This window comes from Cupressus sempervirens, chromosome 4 (genome assembly GCF_028749045.1).
Source record: "Cupressus sempervirens isolate cs-2001-9-10 chromosome 4, ASM2874904v1, whole genome shotgun sequence".
Lineage (NCBI taxonomy): Eukaryota > Viridiplantae > Streptophyta > Pinopsida > Cupressales > Cupressaceae > Cupressus > Cupressus sempervirens.
Window position 1 is genome coordinate 648526408 of NC_143121.1, and position 14175 is coordinate 648540582.

The following is a 14175-nucleotide window of genomic DNA, read 5'->3' on the forward strand; positions in this document are numbered from 1 at the left end:
TAAATTATGAAGTCAATCATTCTCGTAAAATATAAGTGAAATGGGAATATAAGATGGAAACGAAGTCCATAGATATTTGAATCATAGAAACGTGAATCGGAATCGGATCGGAATCGGCAAGGCCGAATCGAATCGTGAATCGGCAATGAATCGGCAATGAATCGGCGATGAATCGGCAAATTTGAAAAAACCCTTTAAATTTAAAGATTTTAACAATTTAAAACTTATTTCATGCACCCTTTATTGAATATAACTTAAGCAGACTATAACATCATCAAATAGAAGTTAAAACTTAACATACATAAACATGAAACATAAAATCCATCACATACGTAACTATGTTATCTAAGATTCTAAAATGTAAATTGTAGGCTAGCTGAAGTAAATAGAAATCAAATGATCATAATGATTTAAATCATAGAATGTATGTAAGATGATCCATAAGACATCAAATCATAAATTTATGTAAGAATCTAAGATGAAGATCCATGAAAGTTTGAAACTTTGAAACATATGTCTATCAATGATTCAGTATCAATATCTGTAAACAAAATATAAAAACAAGGCTCCAGCTCAAGCCTCAGGCTCATAGTCATCATCATCCTCAACATCATCCTCAAGCTCGGCTACAGCCTCAGCCTCAGCCTCTGAGTATCCAGTCTGCCTAGTAGCAAGGCGTCTAATGTAGGTCCTAGAGGACTGTCGAGCCATATCTCCCGCATATAAGATGGGCTCACGAATGTCGCTAGGGCCTGTGTCTGTGCGTGCACGTGTGCGTCTACCAATGCCTGAAGAACGTGCTCTAGCTGCCTCAGCCTCTATATCCACCTGGTCAATCCACGCACGGTCTTCCTCAGTGAAGACTGGATCTACAACCTCTGTGAGCCACTCTGATTCTGGATCAATCTCCTCCAGAATGATCGGAGAGGAGTCAGTGCCCAAAATCTGTCTGATCCTAAGACGGAGGTTGTAATGAACGAAGACAAGATCATTCAACCTCTGCACTGTCAACCTGTTTCTCCTCTTCGAGTGGATGTGCTCGAACATGGACCAACTGCGCTCACATCCAGAAGCGCTGCTTGGCTGACTCAGAATACGAATGGCAATTTTTTGAAGTTTTGGGGTTGTGGCCCCAAACATTTGCCACCATCTATCTGAAATAAGGGAAAATAAAAATAATTAGTCTCATTTACAAATTACAAATTACAAGTTAACTCTAAAATTACATAATCAACTTTAAGTTTAGAATCTAGATTCATGAACATTGAATATATTATTTAATTTTTACCTGGCTGTATTGTTTCCCGAGCATCTATGGCTACCCTGCTAGAGAAAAGTGGCCCTTCTTTATTATTGAACTTATCAAGCTCAATAATTGCAGCACTGCTATCCTCATCAGTACTCAACCTTTGGATCACTGTATATAATCCGGTGAGAACCTCCTCATCCGCCTTGAAGTTAGGACGGAAACGAAATGCCGAATTCAAAAAGTAAGCTGCTGCATGGATGGGTCTATGGAGCTGATTCTGCCATCTCCTATCAATGATGTCCCAAATAGGGGCATACTTCTCCTGCACTCCTGCATACTAAGCTCTAATGGCCTCCTTGGCCCTATCCATGCCCTCATATATGTAGCCCATAGAGGGCTTCTCCCCATCAGCAGTTCGTAGGAGAGATACAAGAGGCTCAGTGGCTTACATATAAAGTAAAACAAAAATTTGAGTCAAAACTTAAACATAGAATAATTCAATAATATAAGGTAAAACTAAATCATTAAACAATTAGCATAGTAAACTGTAAAATATTAAATGTTAAATTGCAATAAAATTACCTTAAGTATTTCTCTAGCAGGTTTCCAAAAACCATCATCATCAAATATGCAATCCACCACATCTATCCCTGCAGTGGTCGTAGCATAGGAAGATGAAATCCACTCCCGCCTAACAAACATGCTCCTCAAATCATCCCTTGATGTCAACAAGGACTGCAAGGTGATGAAATTCGAGGCAAACCTCGTGATCCCTGGACGAGCTAACTCTTTGTCTCTTGTGTACTTCCTCATTGTGCTAAGGACAAATGAATGATTATAAATAAACTTACATATGTTTTTTGCCCTTTCCACACATGACTTGACCCACTCAAGTTTGCCAATTTCCTCCAACATGAGGTCAAGGCAGTGTGCTGCACAAGGGGACCAAAATATGGTGGGGTGCCTCTCCATCAAAAGTTTGCCTACAACAATTTTAAGATAATTAGAAATTCAAATTTCAAACATGTTAGAACTTAGAACTTAGGAAACTTAGAAATTCTAAGTTAGAATTAGAAAAAGTTCAAAATTCAAATAAATTTATTTTCAAAACTTAAAAAGTTAAAAGTTTACCTGCAGCAACATAACTTGCTGCATTATCCGTCACCACTTGCACCACATGTTGTTCCCCCACCTCTGCTATAACTTCCTCAATAACCTCACATAAGTATGTGGCGTTTTTTACATGAGCAGAAGCATCAATGGATTTGAGGAACATGGTATATCCTACAAGTAACAAAACAACGAATTATAATTACTATTAGCAATCAACAAATCAAAATTTGAAATAGTCAATCACGATTCAAAATTATGTATGTAGGAAAGTAGAATGATCAATCACCTCCACAGGATACAAGAAAATTGAGGAGTGTTCTTCCCCTCCTATCTGTCCAACCATCAGTCATGATGGTGCAACCCTTTTCGATCCACTCCTTTCGGTTGTCCTCAAGCTCATGCCTCATATCCTCAACCATTTCCTCCAGGAGGTATCCACTCAACTCAGCCTCAGTTGGGGCTTTAAACCCCGGACCACAAATGGCAACTGCATCTATCATGTTCTGCCAATAAGGAGTCCTGTCACAAATAGATAATGATATTGATTAGAAATTTAGATGTCAAAAACTAAAATCATAAAACAAGTAGATATAATTAAAGTTTTACTTTTACTTTTAACTTTAACTTTGAAGATAACAAAGAAAAAAGAATCAATTACCTGGCTGCAATAAATGGAATGTTGCAAAAGTACCAGAATTTGCAAATCTCTTTTCTGGCAGCATCATGAATCTCCTTGTTCAAACCCATGCCCTCAAGCGTGGGTTGGGAGCCAGGAGTAGTGCGGGGCACAAAGTAACTATCCATTCTGCTTTTCCGCACTCTAGGCCGCAATAGGTTGGTGTTGGACTCTGTCTCAGTATGAGACCGACTACCACTAACACTCACATGAGCACTAGCACTAGGATGAAAAGGAGGCCTAGAAGAACCCTCCCCAACACAACCTACGGATGCGGAAGCTGATGCAGATGCACTTGCAGATGTAGATGCGGTTGCGGATGTGGGAGCACGGGAGCCAATACCTCTTAACCCTTCAAGTTGCATTTTCTTAGTCAACTTGTCTTGTTCAATTTTTTCTAATGCCACTAAACAAGAGCGTTTTGCCTCAGCGGTTTGTTGAGTGCAAACTGTGACATCATGGCCAGGTATGCCAGCAATGTGGTATTTCAATCTATAGATACCTCCCGAATTTTTTTTTTTTTTGCAAAATATACATTTTGTTTGATATTTGGTTCTCCCAGGAAACTCTTCATTATATTTCCAGCATTCATCTTTTTTACCCATTGTGGAAATTGGAAAATGAAAGCAAAGGGCTGCTGCAATAAAAAAATTCATGTAAAAAATCAAAGTTTGCAACTAATAAACAAAAACTACAAAACAACAAACCCTAGTTTGCAATTTAGTAAAACTAAAAATAAAAAACATTCAAGATTTGCAAATGAAGTTTGAACACTAAAAAATTTTAACAAAAAATGCATACTACACTAACATGCAAAAAAAAAACCAACACTTACCTCTTGCAAATGAGTTGAGGAGTGTTGATATTGACTCCTTAATGCTCCCAGTGCAATTTATGGCCTCCCCAAATGGACTTCTGATCTCTTTGGTGCTCTTCCTTCTTGCCGGTTGGAAACCTATGGATTCTCTTTTCTCTTCTTCTCTCTCACTCTTCCTCTCTTCTACTCATACTAAGCAAATAGAAGGCTCTTTAGGGTTATAACAAAAAGGAAAGTCAACTTAGAAAGCAAATAAAACATGTGTTTTTTTTAAAAAATTGAACTTTCTATCCTTGTTGCCACGGCCGATTTCTGGAGATTCACGATGGCGATTTTGGCGATTTTTGCCATGAATCGCCGATTCAGGCGATTCAGGCGATTCACACGAAAAAATCGCCACCAGCGATTTCCGATTCCAAAAAAATCGGGAGCCATGAATCTTATCGCGATTTCGGCGATTTCATGGCAATTTTTGGAACTATGATTTGAATAGAACATAAATCACTCAGGACAATAGTCGATGATGAAATTGTATGCATCGAACACAAATATATTATCGACGAAGTGCATTGCGGCAATAATATAAAGAATGGAAAACAACGAACTGTGGTACCAAGTAAGCCCTTGGTAATACGAAGGATTAATAAGCCAGGAAGGCTTGATAAAGTCTTCATTAAAGGTTTGCGGATGAAGAGTAAATGTTACAGGGAAGAGATAAGATTAAAAGCTTCGATGGCAGTAGAAACAAATATTACCATTACCTAGCAAGGTTCGATATATTAAATTCATAAAGTAAAAAGATGTCTAAACAGATTTTAAGGCACGATTAGTTTTCAGTATTGAAAAGATGCCACCATAATGGATTAAATTGAAAGGTTAGATTAAAATTGAAGATATTTTGTTATTTATCTTTGAAGAGATATGTCTTTTTGTTTTAAGAGACAATCACTAAAAGTAAAAGATATATATATATATATATATATGTATGTATGTATGTATGTATGTATGTATGTATGGAGATTAATTTTGAATGGACTAAGGGTGGAGGAAAAAGGCGGAGGAAAAACACAGGATTATAACGATGGTTTATTTCAATAGCACCACTAACTTAAAGCTCGGGTATCCGTAAGGAGATTGGTAACAGCAGTTTGCTCCAGACGTCCGAACTTATTCAAATCGAGAGTAACCTTATTGAGAGTCAGCAGACATCCACGCACGTTCCGAAAGTCAAGTATTTCACAGAGACACGTTACTTGCCAGGTATTGAAATAAGGCAATCTTTGAATGTTCGGTTTCTTTAGAGAGAAACCCAAAGTAAACATTCTAATTGAGACATGGAGAGTTGAACAAAAGCTTATGAAATATCTGGTTTCTTTAGAGAGAAACTTAGAATGCAATAAACAGTAAAGATGATTAAATTCTTTGGATAAGAGCTTAGTTTCTTTAGAGAGAAACTGCGAATAGGAGACAATATATATATTGTAAGGATTAAACATATGCATATGTGACAGGGCCTTGGTAAAGGTGGGATCTTTACCAAGTGATTAATCAGAGATCCCTAGAGGCCTTAGGGAGAGATAAAGTCTCTCCTAAGGATTAAATAAAGAGGGATAGTCCTAAAGGGACATCCATACAGGCCTGGGATGGGATAAAGTCTCTCCCAAGGATCATAGAGATGAGTACATCCTAAAGGGATACGTAGAGGCCTGGGACGAGATAAAGTCTCTCCTAAGGATTAAATAGAGATGGATACTTTCTAAGGGATATCCTAAGGATCATAAAGAGGCATAATTCTAAAGGAATATCCACAAGGCTTAGGACTAGATAAAGTCTCTCCTAAGGATTATAAAGAGGGATTATCCCAAAGGGATATCCATAGTGAGCTGAGATAAAGTCTCCCCTAAAGATTATGAATACAGATTGGAAGAGTATCCTTAAGATTTGGAAGAGATAAAATCCCTACCAAAGATTACAAGGATTGATTATCAGGACTCATCATGGACCTAGCTAACACAATCGAGAGTACAAATATGTGGCAACACATCCAGATAAGTGTCATTGAACTGATTTAGTATTCAATTTTTTAGCTCTGACATGTTTATAATTATAAATTTATTCTAATTTCACGATAAAATATTTTCATAAGTTGTTGGTAAACATTATCATTCTAATCAAAGTGAAATCACTGTTGCAGGATGCATCGATCAAATCACAAATAGAGAATATTGAATTGCTTGAGGACAAGCAATTTTGGGAAGGGTGGATTGTCATGTCCCCTATTTTTTCCAGTAAAATTCAATAATATAATGAGTCAAAGAAATAATAAATTTTATAATCTTAATTGTAATAATAAACAAGAGAACATAATATGATAATAATATTATAATATTGTTATAATTATAATAATATTATAATAATAAGAAGAAGGAATATCATAATAAAAGATGATTATAATAAAATATAATACTATTAAAAATGTGATATAAGATAATGTTAAATAAACATATTACCTTATTAATCAAAGGTTAAATGTAATGTAATCTAAATTATAAATATAATTATAGTTGAACAATTATTAAACTAATATTAATAATTGCTCCTGATCGGTCATGTCTTTTGAGAATAATATGGACTGGGTATATAAGGAGAACGAATTTAAAAAGGAGGATATTAGAAAATGTGATAGAAAAGATATGGAAACTTTGGAAAATAACCAATACTATTAAGGCTTTTAGAACAATGTCCCTATTTTCTAAATTGGAGGAACTGGGGACATTACAATATCTGCATTTTGTATGCCTTTGCATTCAGATTTTATTGTAATGGAAGGTTGCAATCTGTTTGTCAAAATTTCTCATTACAACCTATATACTTCGAGATGCATTTGTAAATGATTATGTTTGAAACCTTTGAACAAGAAGTGCAACAACAAACCTACTTGGAAACTCCATTGAAAAGACAATATGTTGAGTGTTTGACAAATTGTCAGCATGATACAAATCAAACCCAAAATATATGAGATTTTTGTGAGAAAATATTATTAAGGATAGGTAGAGTTCTTACAAATGCCTATCCAGGAGATAACAAAACCAATATTAGAGTCAATGCCACCTACAGGTCCACACTCACCAAACACACCTGCAAGAGGGAAGCTGTCATTTGGAGACTGAGATGAGATTATTCTAAGGCTTAGCTAGTTGAATCCCTATGTGGGCACAATACAACGAGACATTCATGAATTGTTGGGGATGGTCATTTTCATGGGTTTCATCATCTTGGGGTGACCACCCATTGAGACACAGGAGATACTAGATGCTTGACATCCTTTGTAGATGACAATCAAAGGTTGGCATGCCCGAGTGTTGAGAGTACTCCATGGCATGGAGTTGTGCTTTTGGGACCTTTTTCATTGCTTCTATAGGCATGCAACTTTGATGGATGAATCCACCTAGTTATAGGATAGGGCCCTTACCTAGGCTAAGAATTCTCAAAAGGGGTTGACAGATTGGATTCAAAATCCCTAGGAGCCACTTGCCTAGGAGTACTAGGTTATGACATTGGAGGTGATAGGAGTAGAAATAGAGGTCCAACTGGTAGAGAAGAATAGACATTTGGAGTAAAAGACGACCCAACTAGGCGAGCAGGAACAACATATAGTAGAGGGATAATAAATTATTGGAAAAAGAGTAGGATTTGGAGAGGAAAATAAGCAATTGATGGATGCCGCCTACATGGTGATGGCAGTTTTTAGAGAGAGAGAGAGAGAGTTGGTGGCCAACCAACACCTTTAGTGCCGTCAACAATGACATTGTCATTATTTTACTCCGACACGCTCTTTGCATCTAGGGATGCCTTTTCACCCTTCCACATCATAGTAATTTCTGTTAAATATTGTTGTGTCCAACTTGCAAGTTTTGTCTTTGTTGTCTAGAAGAAAACTTTTTTCTGGGGCACTGATGTACTTTGAAAAGTTCCTAATATCATTGGCTCAATAAATATCATTATGTTTTGTAATAATTAGTTCCCGGCTACTTGTTGGTTGGAAGTTGGTGTCTATCAGTGGTTGCTAGTCTCAGTTAACTCGATACTCTATTATTTTATAGTTGGTTCTAGTTGGGGAATCTACATATCCTTGGATTTGATGTCCGATTGAAAATATATTGCTTTGTAGTGAAAGACATCTTCCGATCATGTGCAGTGAGTTATATATTTATGTATCTATATACTTTTGATGTGGAGTTTTGTTTACTTGTGTAAGTGATTGAGTTAGGCAGTAAACAATAAGATAGATTATATTGTCCCCTACCCATGAAAAACCAATTGATGATGCTTCTATGTCTCAACATTGGTGCATAACCTTAGATCAACTTCCATAGTAGTAGAAAGCTACTTATCATCATTGATATGAAAGTTCCGAGTAAATTTTTTTGACGTTTCTTTGAACATTCCATTATTAACATTTTAAAAGTTACTCCTAGAAAAGAAATGGGAAAAAACCTGAACTTTTTATGTTAGGAATCAAACACAAATATAATCAAGTACATTATGTCATCAAAATTGTTTGATTCAGATGCAGTGTGACAACACAATAAAGAAGAGAGAGAGATAGAGGGAACGACAGGTGAAGCTGATATTATAGACGATTTGCCAAATTATCACTATAATACAAATGATCAGGATGAGCTTTTAATGAACTTGACCAGTTTTATCTAGAATATATTATATATATTATATAATGAACTTGAGCTTTTAATAAATATATATTATATTATATTATATATATAAATATAAATATTATATAATATAATATAATATTATATTATATATATAAATATATATTATATTATATTATATTATATTTTATATATAATATATTATACATTATATTATATTATATATATAATATATTATACACACACACACACACACACACATATATATATATATAAATCACATGTTATATTGTGATTTATATTGTTAATATATATTAATTAATAATGATATATCATAAAGACATGTCTCTTCATGAGACATGTCTCCTACTCTTATATTTATAAGAGTTTGGGATTTGCATTTGAAACATACCAATCATAATGACAATATTATTACATTTGTAGAGATCCTAGAAATTAACATGGTATTAGAGCTGGACTGCAAGTATAAGAAAGAACAATAAGTAGATAGAGGAGCTCATGTTGAATCGCACAATTGTATTAAGTGATGGCATGATTGCTGCCTCAAATACAAATCATTGTGAGTACAAACCAAATAATGAGGGATGTCAGGCATTAACTCTTCATATTGAGCAATAACATGGAAAATAGTATACATAGTTAGTGAGCCATAAATTGGGAAAAATAAGGACAAAGACATGCATAGACAAATTTCAGATATGGAATAACCATATAGTGATGTCACATGTTCCATTTTTTACAAAGAGAGGAGGCTAGCGTCAGAACCTATTGGGAATACATGAAGATGCAGAGGACAAGTGATCCAAGATAGAAAGTTTGCATAAATTCAATTGGTGAGAAATGAAGGATCAATATTAGAATAAATATGGACAACCATCATAGTAACACTGTACTCAATTTCTTGTAGACCCAAAGGATTGTACTTTTGTGAGGGATACATTTAGTTTCATATGAAGAGAAGATTGCACCGGTCTTCAAAATCACCTCAAGTGGGTTTACGTAGGATCATAGTTACTGGATTCGTCCTAACAACCCCGGATCCAGATTCGGGTCCGATTCAGATCCGGATCCGTGGGCCGCGGATCCTGATGGATCTATAGGTAGGATTACGGATCTTGCTCGGATCCTCGAGGATCCACGCGCGGATCCGCACGAATCCACGAAAGGGCCCAAATAAAAAAGGAAAAAAGTGGGCCCAACTTCATTTTTTAATGTTTGTTTTCCTAAAGGCCCTAAACCCTAAAAATGAAGTTCATTTACTCTCTATTTTGCTCTCTCATTTTACTCTCTCATACTTGCTAGTTTGAAGTAAAGTGCTTGGATTCAAAGGAGATCGGTTGTGGAGCTCCAAATACCTTGCAAGAAGTGTTTAAGGTATGCATTTCAACCATATTCTTGAGTTCTTTCATAGATTATTGATTTATTTTTAGATTTCCAAATTTTCAAGGTTTTGTGTAAGTGTGAAGCATGGTTTTCTTTCATTTTTTTTTCTAGATTGCAAGAATAGAACAATGAGTAGTCAAGGCTCAGTGGGTGGGGTGGGGCTGCATCAGCGAGCTTCAAAATTGATAAGGGGTCTCCTTTATGGAGACACACAACAAGAGTCACACAATGTTCTGGGGGTGGGGCATACATATGGAAATGTAATTATTGCAACATACAACATAGAAGCTCTTATTCTCGAGTGAAAGTACATTTTTTGGGCCCTGCAGGTGAAGGAATTAACATGTGTCAGGGTAGTGCAAGAAGGGATTACGAGCTGCACAAATAACAGTGTTAGCAAAAGAGCAAGAGGATGCTGATAGAGCAGTTGTGATGTAGGAGCATCTTGCATGGGAAAATTATTTTAAAAAAATAAATTAAAAAAAATTAAACAAAAAGAAAGAAAATAAAAGTGGAGGAGAGAGAAAGTGACGAAAATAGAAGGAAAAATAATAAAAAATAAAATAAGAGAAAAAGGAGAAAAGAGGAATTTCTATTTTCGAGGTGCAAAGGTGGCATAAATAGAAAAATAAGAAAAATAGTTGTCATTCCATTAATCGAAGCATGTAGGTGGCATCTTAGAAGTTTGTGGAAAGTTCCTTAAATTATGCATTTAATATTTGTTGTGATCCACAAAAGAAATGTAATTTTCTAATTGGGACACATGGTGGTGCTTAGTTGTAATTCTAGAAAGTTGTGGATATTGTAGAAGGTTGTGGATATTGTGCAATTCTCGAAGGTTGTGAATAAGTCATGCATGGGGTTGTAAGTGCCTATTTAAGCAATGCATATGAGCATTTCTAGTCAAGATGGAAGGAAAGCTTTGGAAGGAAAAGCTTTAAGGTGTGAAAGTTGGAAGGTGTGAGGGCTTCAAGGTGTGAAAGAGAAGGAGGAAGTGAAGAGTGAGTTTTCCTGAGTCTGTGGACAGAGCGCCGAGTGTGAGGCAATTTACAGCAAGATTGTGATGGAGTTGTGAGTGTGTAGATAGAGCGTCGAATGTGAGGCAGTTTACACTTGGATCTTGGATAAAGTTGGAGAAGAGCTAGTGGCTGTGGTTTAGAAACAAGGAGGTATCTTGGTGGCTTGCGAGCACAAGTTGAGATCTTGGAGGTTTCTACCAGAGTGTGGATCTCGACTAGCTTGGGTTTGGATTGGATTTTGAGAGATCTTGCAGAAATGTTATTGTAATTGCTATTGGATTTTAAGTATAATAAAATTGCTTGGGAAGTATTTTGTCATCTCTTTGTCTTCATATTATGGCATTTTGGTTATGAGTTGGTAGGGTGGTGTGGCCCTTCATCAAGTGGTATCAAAGCAGTACTCCATCAAGTGGTATCAGAGCGGGAGTTCCTAAGTGTACAAGCAGATTGTCGAAGTGTGAGGCAGTTTGTACTAGGACCTTGGTTGGGCAAAGTTTATCAGAGCGGGAGTTCCTAAGCGTGCAGATAGATCGCCGAAGCTGAGGTAGTTTGCACTGGGACCTTGGGAGGACATGCAGATTGATCGATGGATGCGGAGATGGAAGACTGAACTTGTTGAGGCATGATCGTAGAGAGCTTGTGGATTGCAGATTCGTTGTCCTAGACTTGTGATGTGGTCCCTGATTGTTCGTGCGAGGTGGCAGGTTGCAATTTGACTTGCAAATAATTCGAGGTTGTCACAAGGAGCGTGGGAAGGATTTGTTGCAGAGGGTTTACGAAGACCTTGGAAGATGACTCCGAGAGGATTGAATCCTGAGATGATTGCAAAACTCTATGACATAGTGGAGAGGAATTTTTCTAAGATGTCTACTCGGCTTGATGCTAGCTTCGCTGATCGAGTTAAGGATGTTCGAGAGAAAAGATGGCATTGCAAGGTTGAGGTGGAAGAAGTTGGTTTTGTTGATTAGTTTGTGGAGTCTGATACAGAACCTACAGAATAGCTGGAGGATGTTGCTGAAGATATTCCTAACCTTGTTAATGTTGGGATGGAGATTGGTTTTCATGATCAGTTGGTTGAGTCTAACATGGAGATTGCAGAGCACTCGGTCGTGGATGAACTAGTTGTTGTTGGTGGTGAGTTATGTATTGCAGAGCATCTTGTTGTGAGCAATGAGATTGCTGGTTTGGCATGTATTGATGGAGATCTACATATTGGTGCTGATATGGAGTTTGCGGGGTTTGTTGCTACTAGTGTGGATTCACTAGTTGTTGATGTGAATGAAGTTTTGTTGATGAAGCATTATGTGCAGTTTGTTCCTGGGGGTGAGCATGCTAATTGGATGGTTGAGCTCTGGTGTTTGATAGAGTAATGCAGATGTGGAAGATTTGCATGTTGGTTTTCTTGTCCGTGTTGAGGTGGAAGCCTTTGGTGAAGATGAAGATGGTTGTAGATCTTTCTTTTTGGCGTCAAAGTGTGGGACACACTTTTCTATCTACCGGGGGAGTCTGATGCAGGAGCATCTTGCATGGGAAAATTATTTAAAAAAATAAAAAAAAAATAAAAAAATAAAATTGGAGGAGAGAGAAAGTGACGAAAATAGAAGGAAAAATAATAAAAAATAAAATAAGGGAAAAAGGAGAAAAGAGGAATTTCTATTTTCGAGGTGCAAAGGTGGCATAAATAGAAAAATAAGAAAAATAGTTGTCATTCCATTAATCGAAGCATGTAGTGTCATCTTAGAAGTTTGTGGAAAGTTCCTTAAATTATGCATTTAATATTTGTTGTGATCCACAATAGAAATATAATTTTCTAATTGGGCCACATGGTGGTGCTTAGTTGTAATTCTAGAAAGTTGTGGATATTGTGCAATTCTGGAAGGTTGTGGATAAGTCATGCATGGGGTTGTAAGTACTTGTTTAAGCAATGCATATGAGCATTTCTAGTCAAGTTGGAAGGAAAGCTTTGGAAGGAAAAGCTTCAAGGTGTGAAAGAGAAGGAGGAAGTGAAGAGTGAGTTTTCCTGAGTCTATGGATAGAGCACCGAGTGTGAGGCAGTTTACAGCAGGATTGTGATGGAGTTGTGAGTGTGTAGACAGAGCGTCGAATGTGACTCAGCTTACACTTGGATCTTGGATAAAGTTGGAGAAGAGCTAGTGGTTGCAATTTAGAAACAAGGAGGTTGCTTGGTGGCTTGCGAGCACAAGTTGAGATCTTGGAGGTTTCTACCAGAGTGTGGATCTAGACTAGCTTGGGTTTGGATTGGATCTTGAGAGATCTTGCAAAAATGTTATTGTAATTGCTATTGGATTTCAAGTATAATAAAATTTCTTGAGAAGTATTTTGTCATCTTTTTGTCTTCATATTATGGCATTTTTGGTTATGAGTTGGTAGGGTGGTGTGGCCCTTCATCAAGTGGTATCAGAGCATACCTTCATCAAGTTGCAAAAGAAAAACGTGGTGCTTCCAAAAGAACAAATACACCAACACCATCATTCGATCAAACAAACACAAGAACACATCCTTTTTTGCGTATGCCAACTACAAATGATGAAGATGAATACCCATCTCCACTCACCCGCAAGAGAGGCCCACTAGATAGGGCATTCCAAAATGAAAAGAGACACATTGCTGATCACAAAATTGGATGTTGTTTAATTGCAAATGGTGTTTCATTTACTTTTGTGAGATCACCTTATTTTAGGGAGATGGTGGAAGCAATAAATGATGCACCCCATGGTTACAAACCGCCTGGTTATGAGAAGTTGAACACTACCATATTACATGATGAGAGGAAATATGTAGAGGCTCAACTTCAACCAATAAGAGATTTTTGGGTTCAATCGTGTGTGTCTATTATTTCGGACGGGTGGAAAGATTGTAGAAATCGTCCATTGATCAATGTTATTGCTGTATGCCCTAAGGGGGCAATGTTCTTGAAGGCAGTTGATTGTGAAGGGCAAGTGAAAGATGCAAAATTTATTTCACGCATTCTCATTGATGCCATAGAGTCAGTGGGTCCTGATAATGTTGTCCAAGTGGTCATGGACAATGCAAAAGTTTGCAGGGATAATTGTAGAGTCTAGATATGATCATATCTTTTGGACACCATGCACCGTCCACTCTCTCAATTTAGTGATGAAAGAAATTGGCACCGAAATAGATTGGGTGAAAAGGATATCTGAGGAAGCTGAAGAGATTCAATTGTTTGTGACAAATCACCACAT

The 14175-nt window shown here is 36.8% G+C and overlaps 2 protein-coding genes across 4 annotated transcripts in view; one reads left to right on the forward strand and one right to left on the reverse strand.

Annotated features, from left to right (window-relative positions):
* Window positions 1–14175, forward strand: part of ALN (allantoinase) — a 264097-nt gene that overhangs the window by 39687 nt on the left and 210235 nt on the right. The window lies entirely within an intron of this gene.
* LOC149562905 (uncharacterized) lies at window positions 383–4258 on the reverse strand. The gene is made up of 7 exons (XM_089824193.1): window positions 3874–4258; window positions 3021–3675; window positions 2649–2881; window positions 2381–2533; window positions 1889–2232; window positions 1289–1451; window positions 383–1154 (listed from the first exon to the last, which is right to left on the reverse strand). Exons 2-7 carry the CDS (start codon window positions 3641–3643, stop codon window positions 574–576), a joined length of 2097 nt encoding a protein of 698 aa, XP_089680319.1. The 5' UTR covers window positions 3644–3675; window positions 3874–4258; the 3' UTR covers window positions 383–573.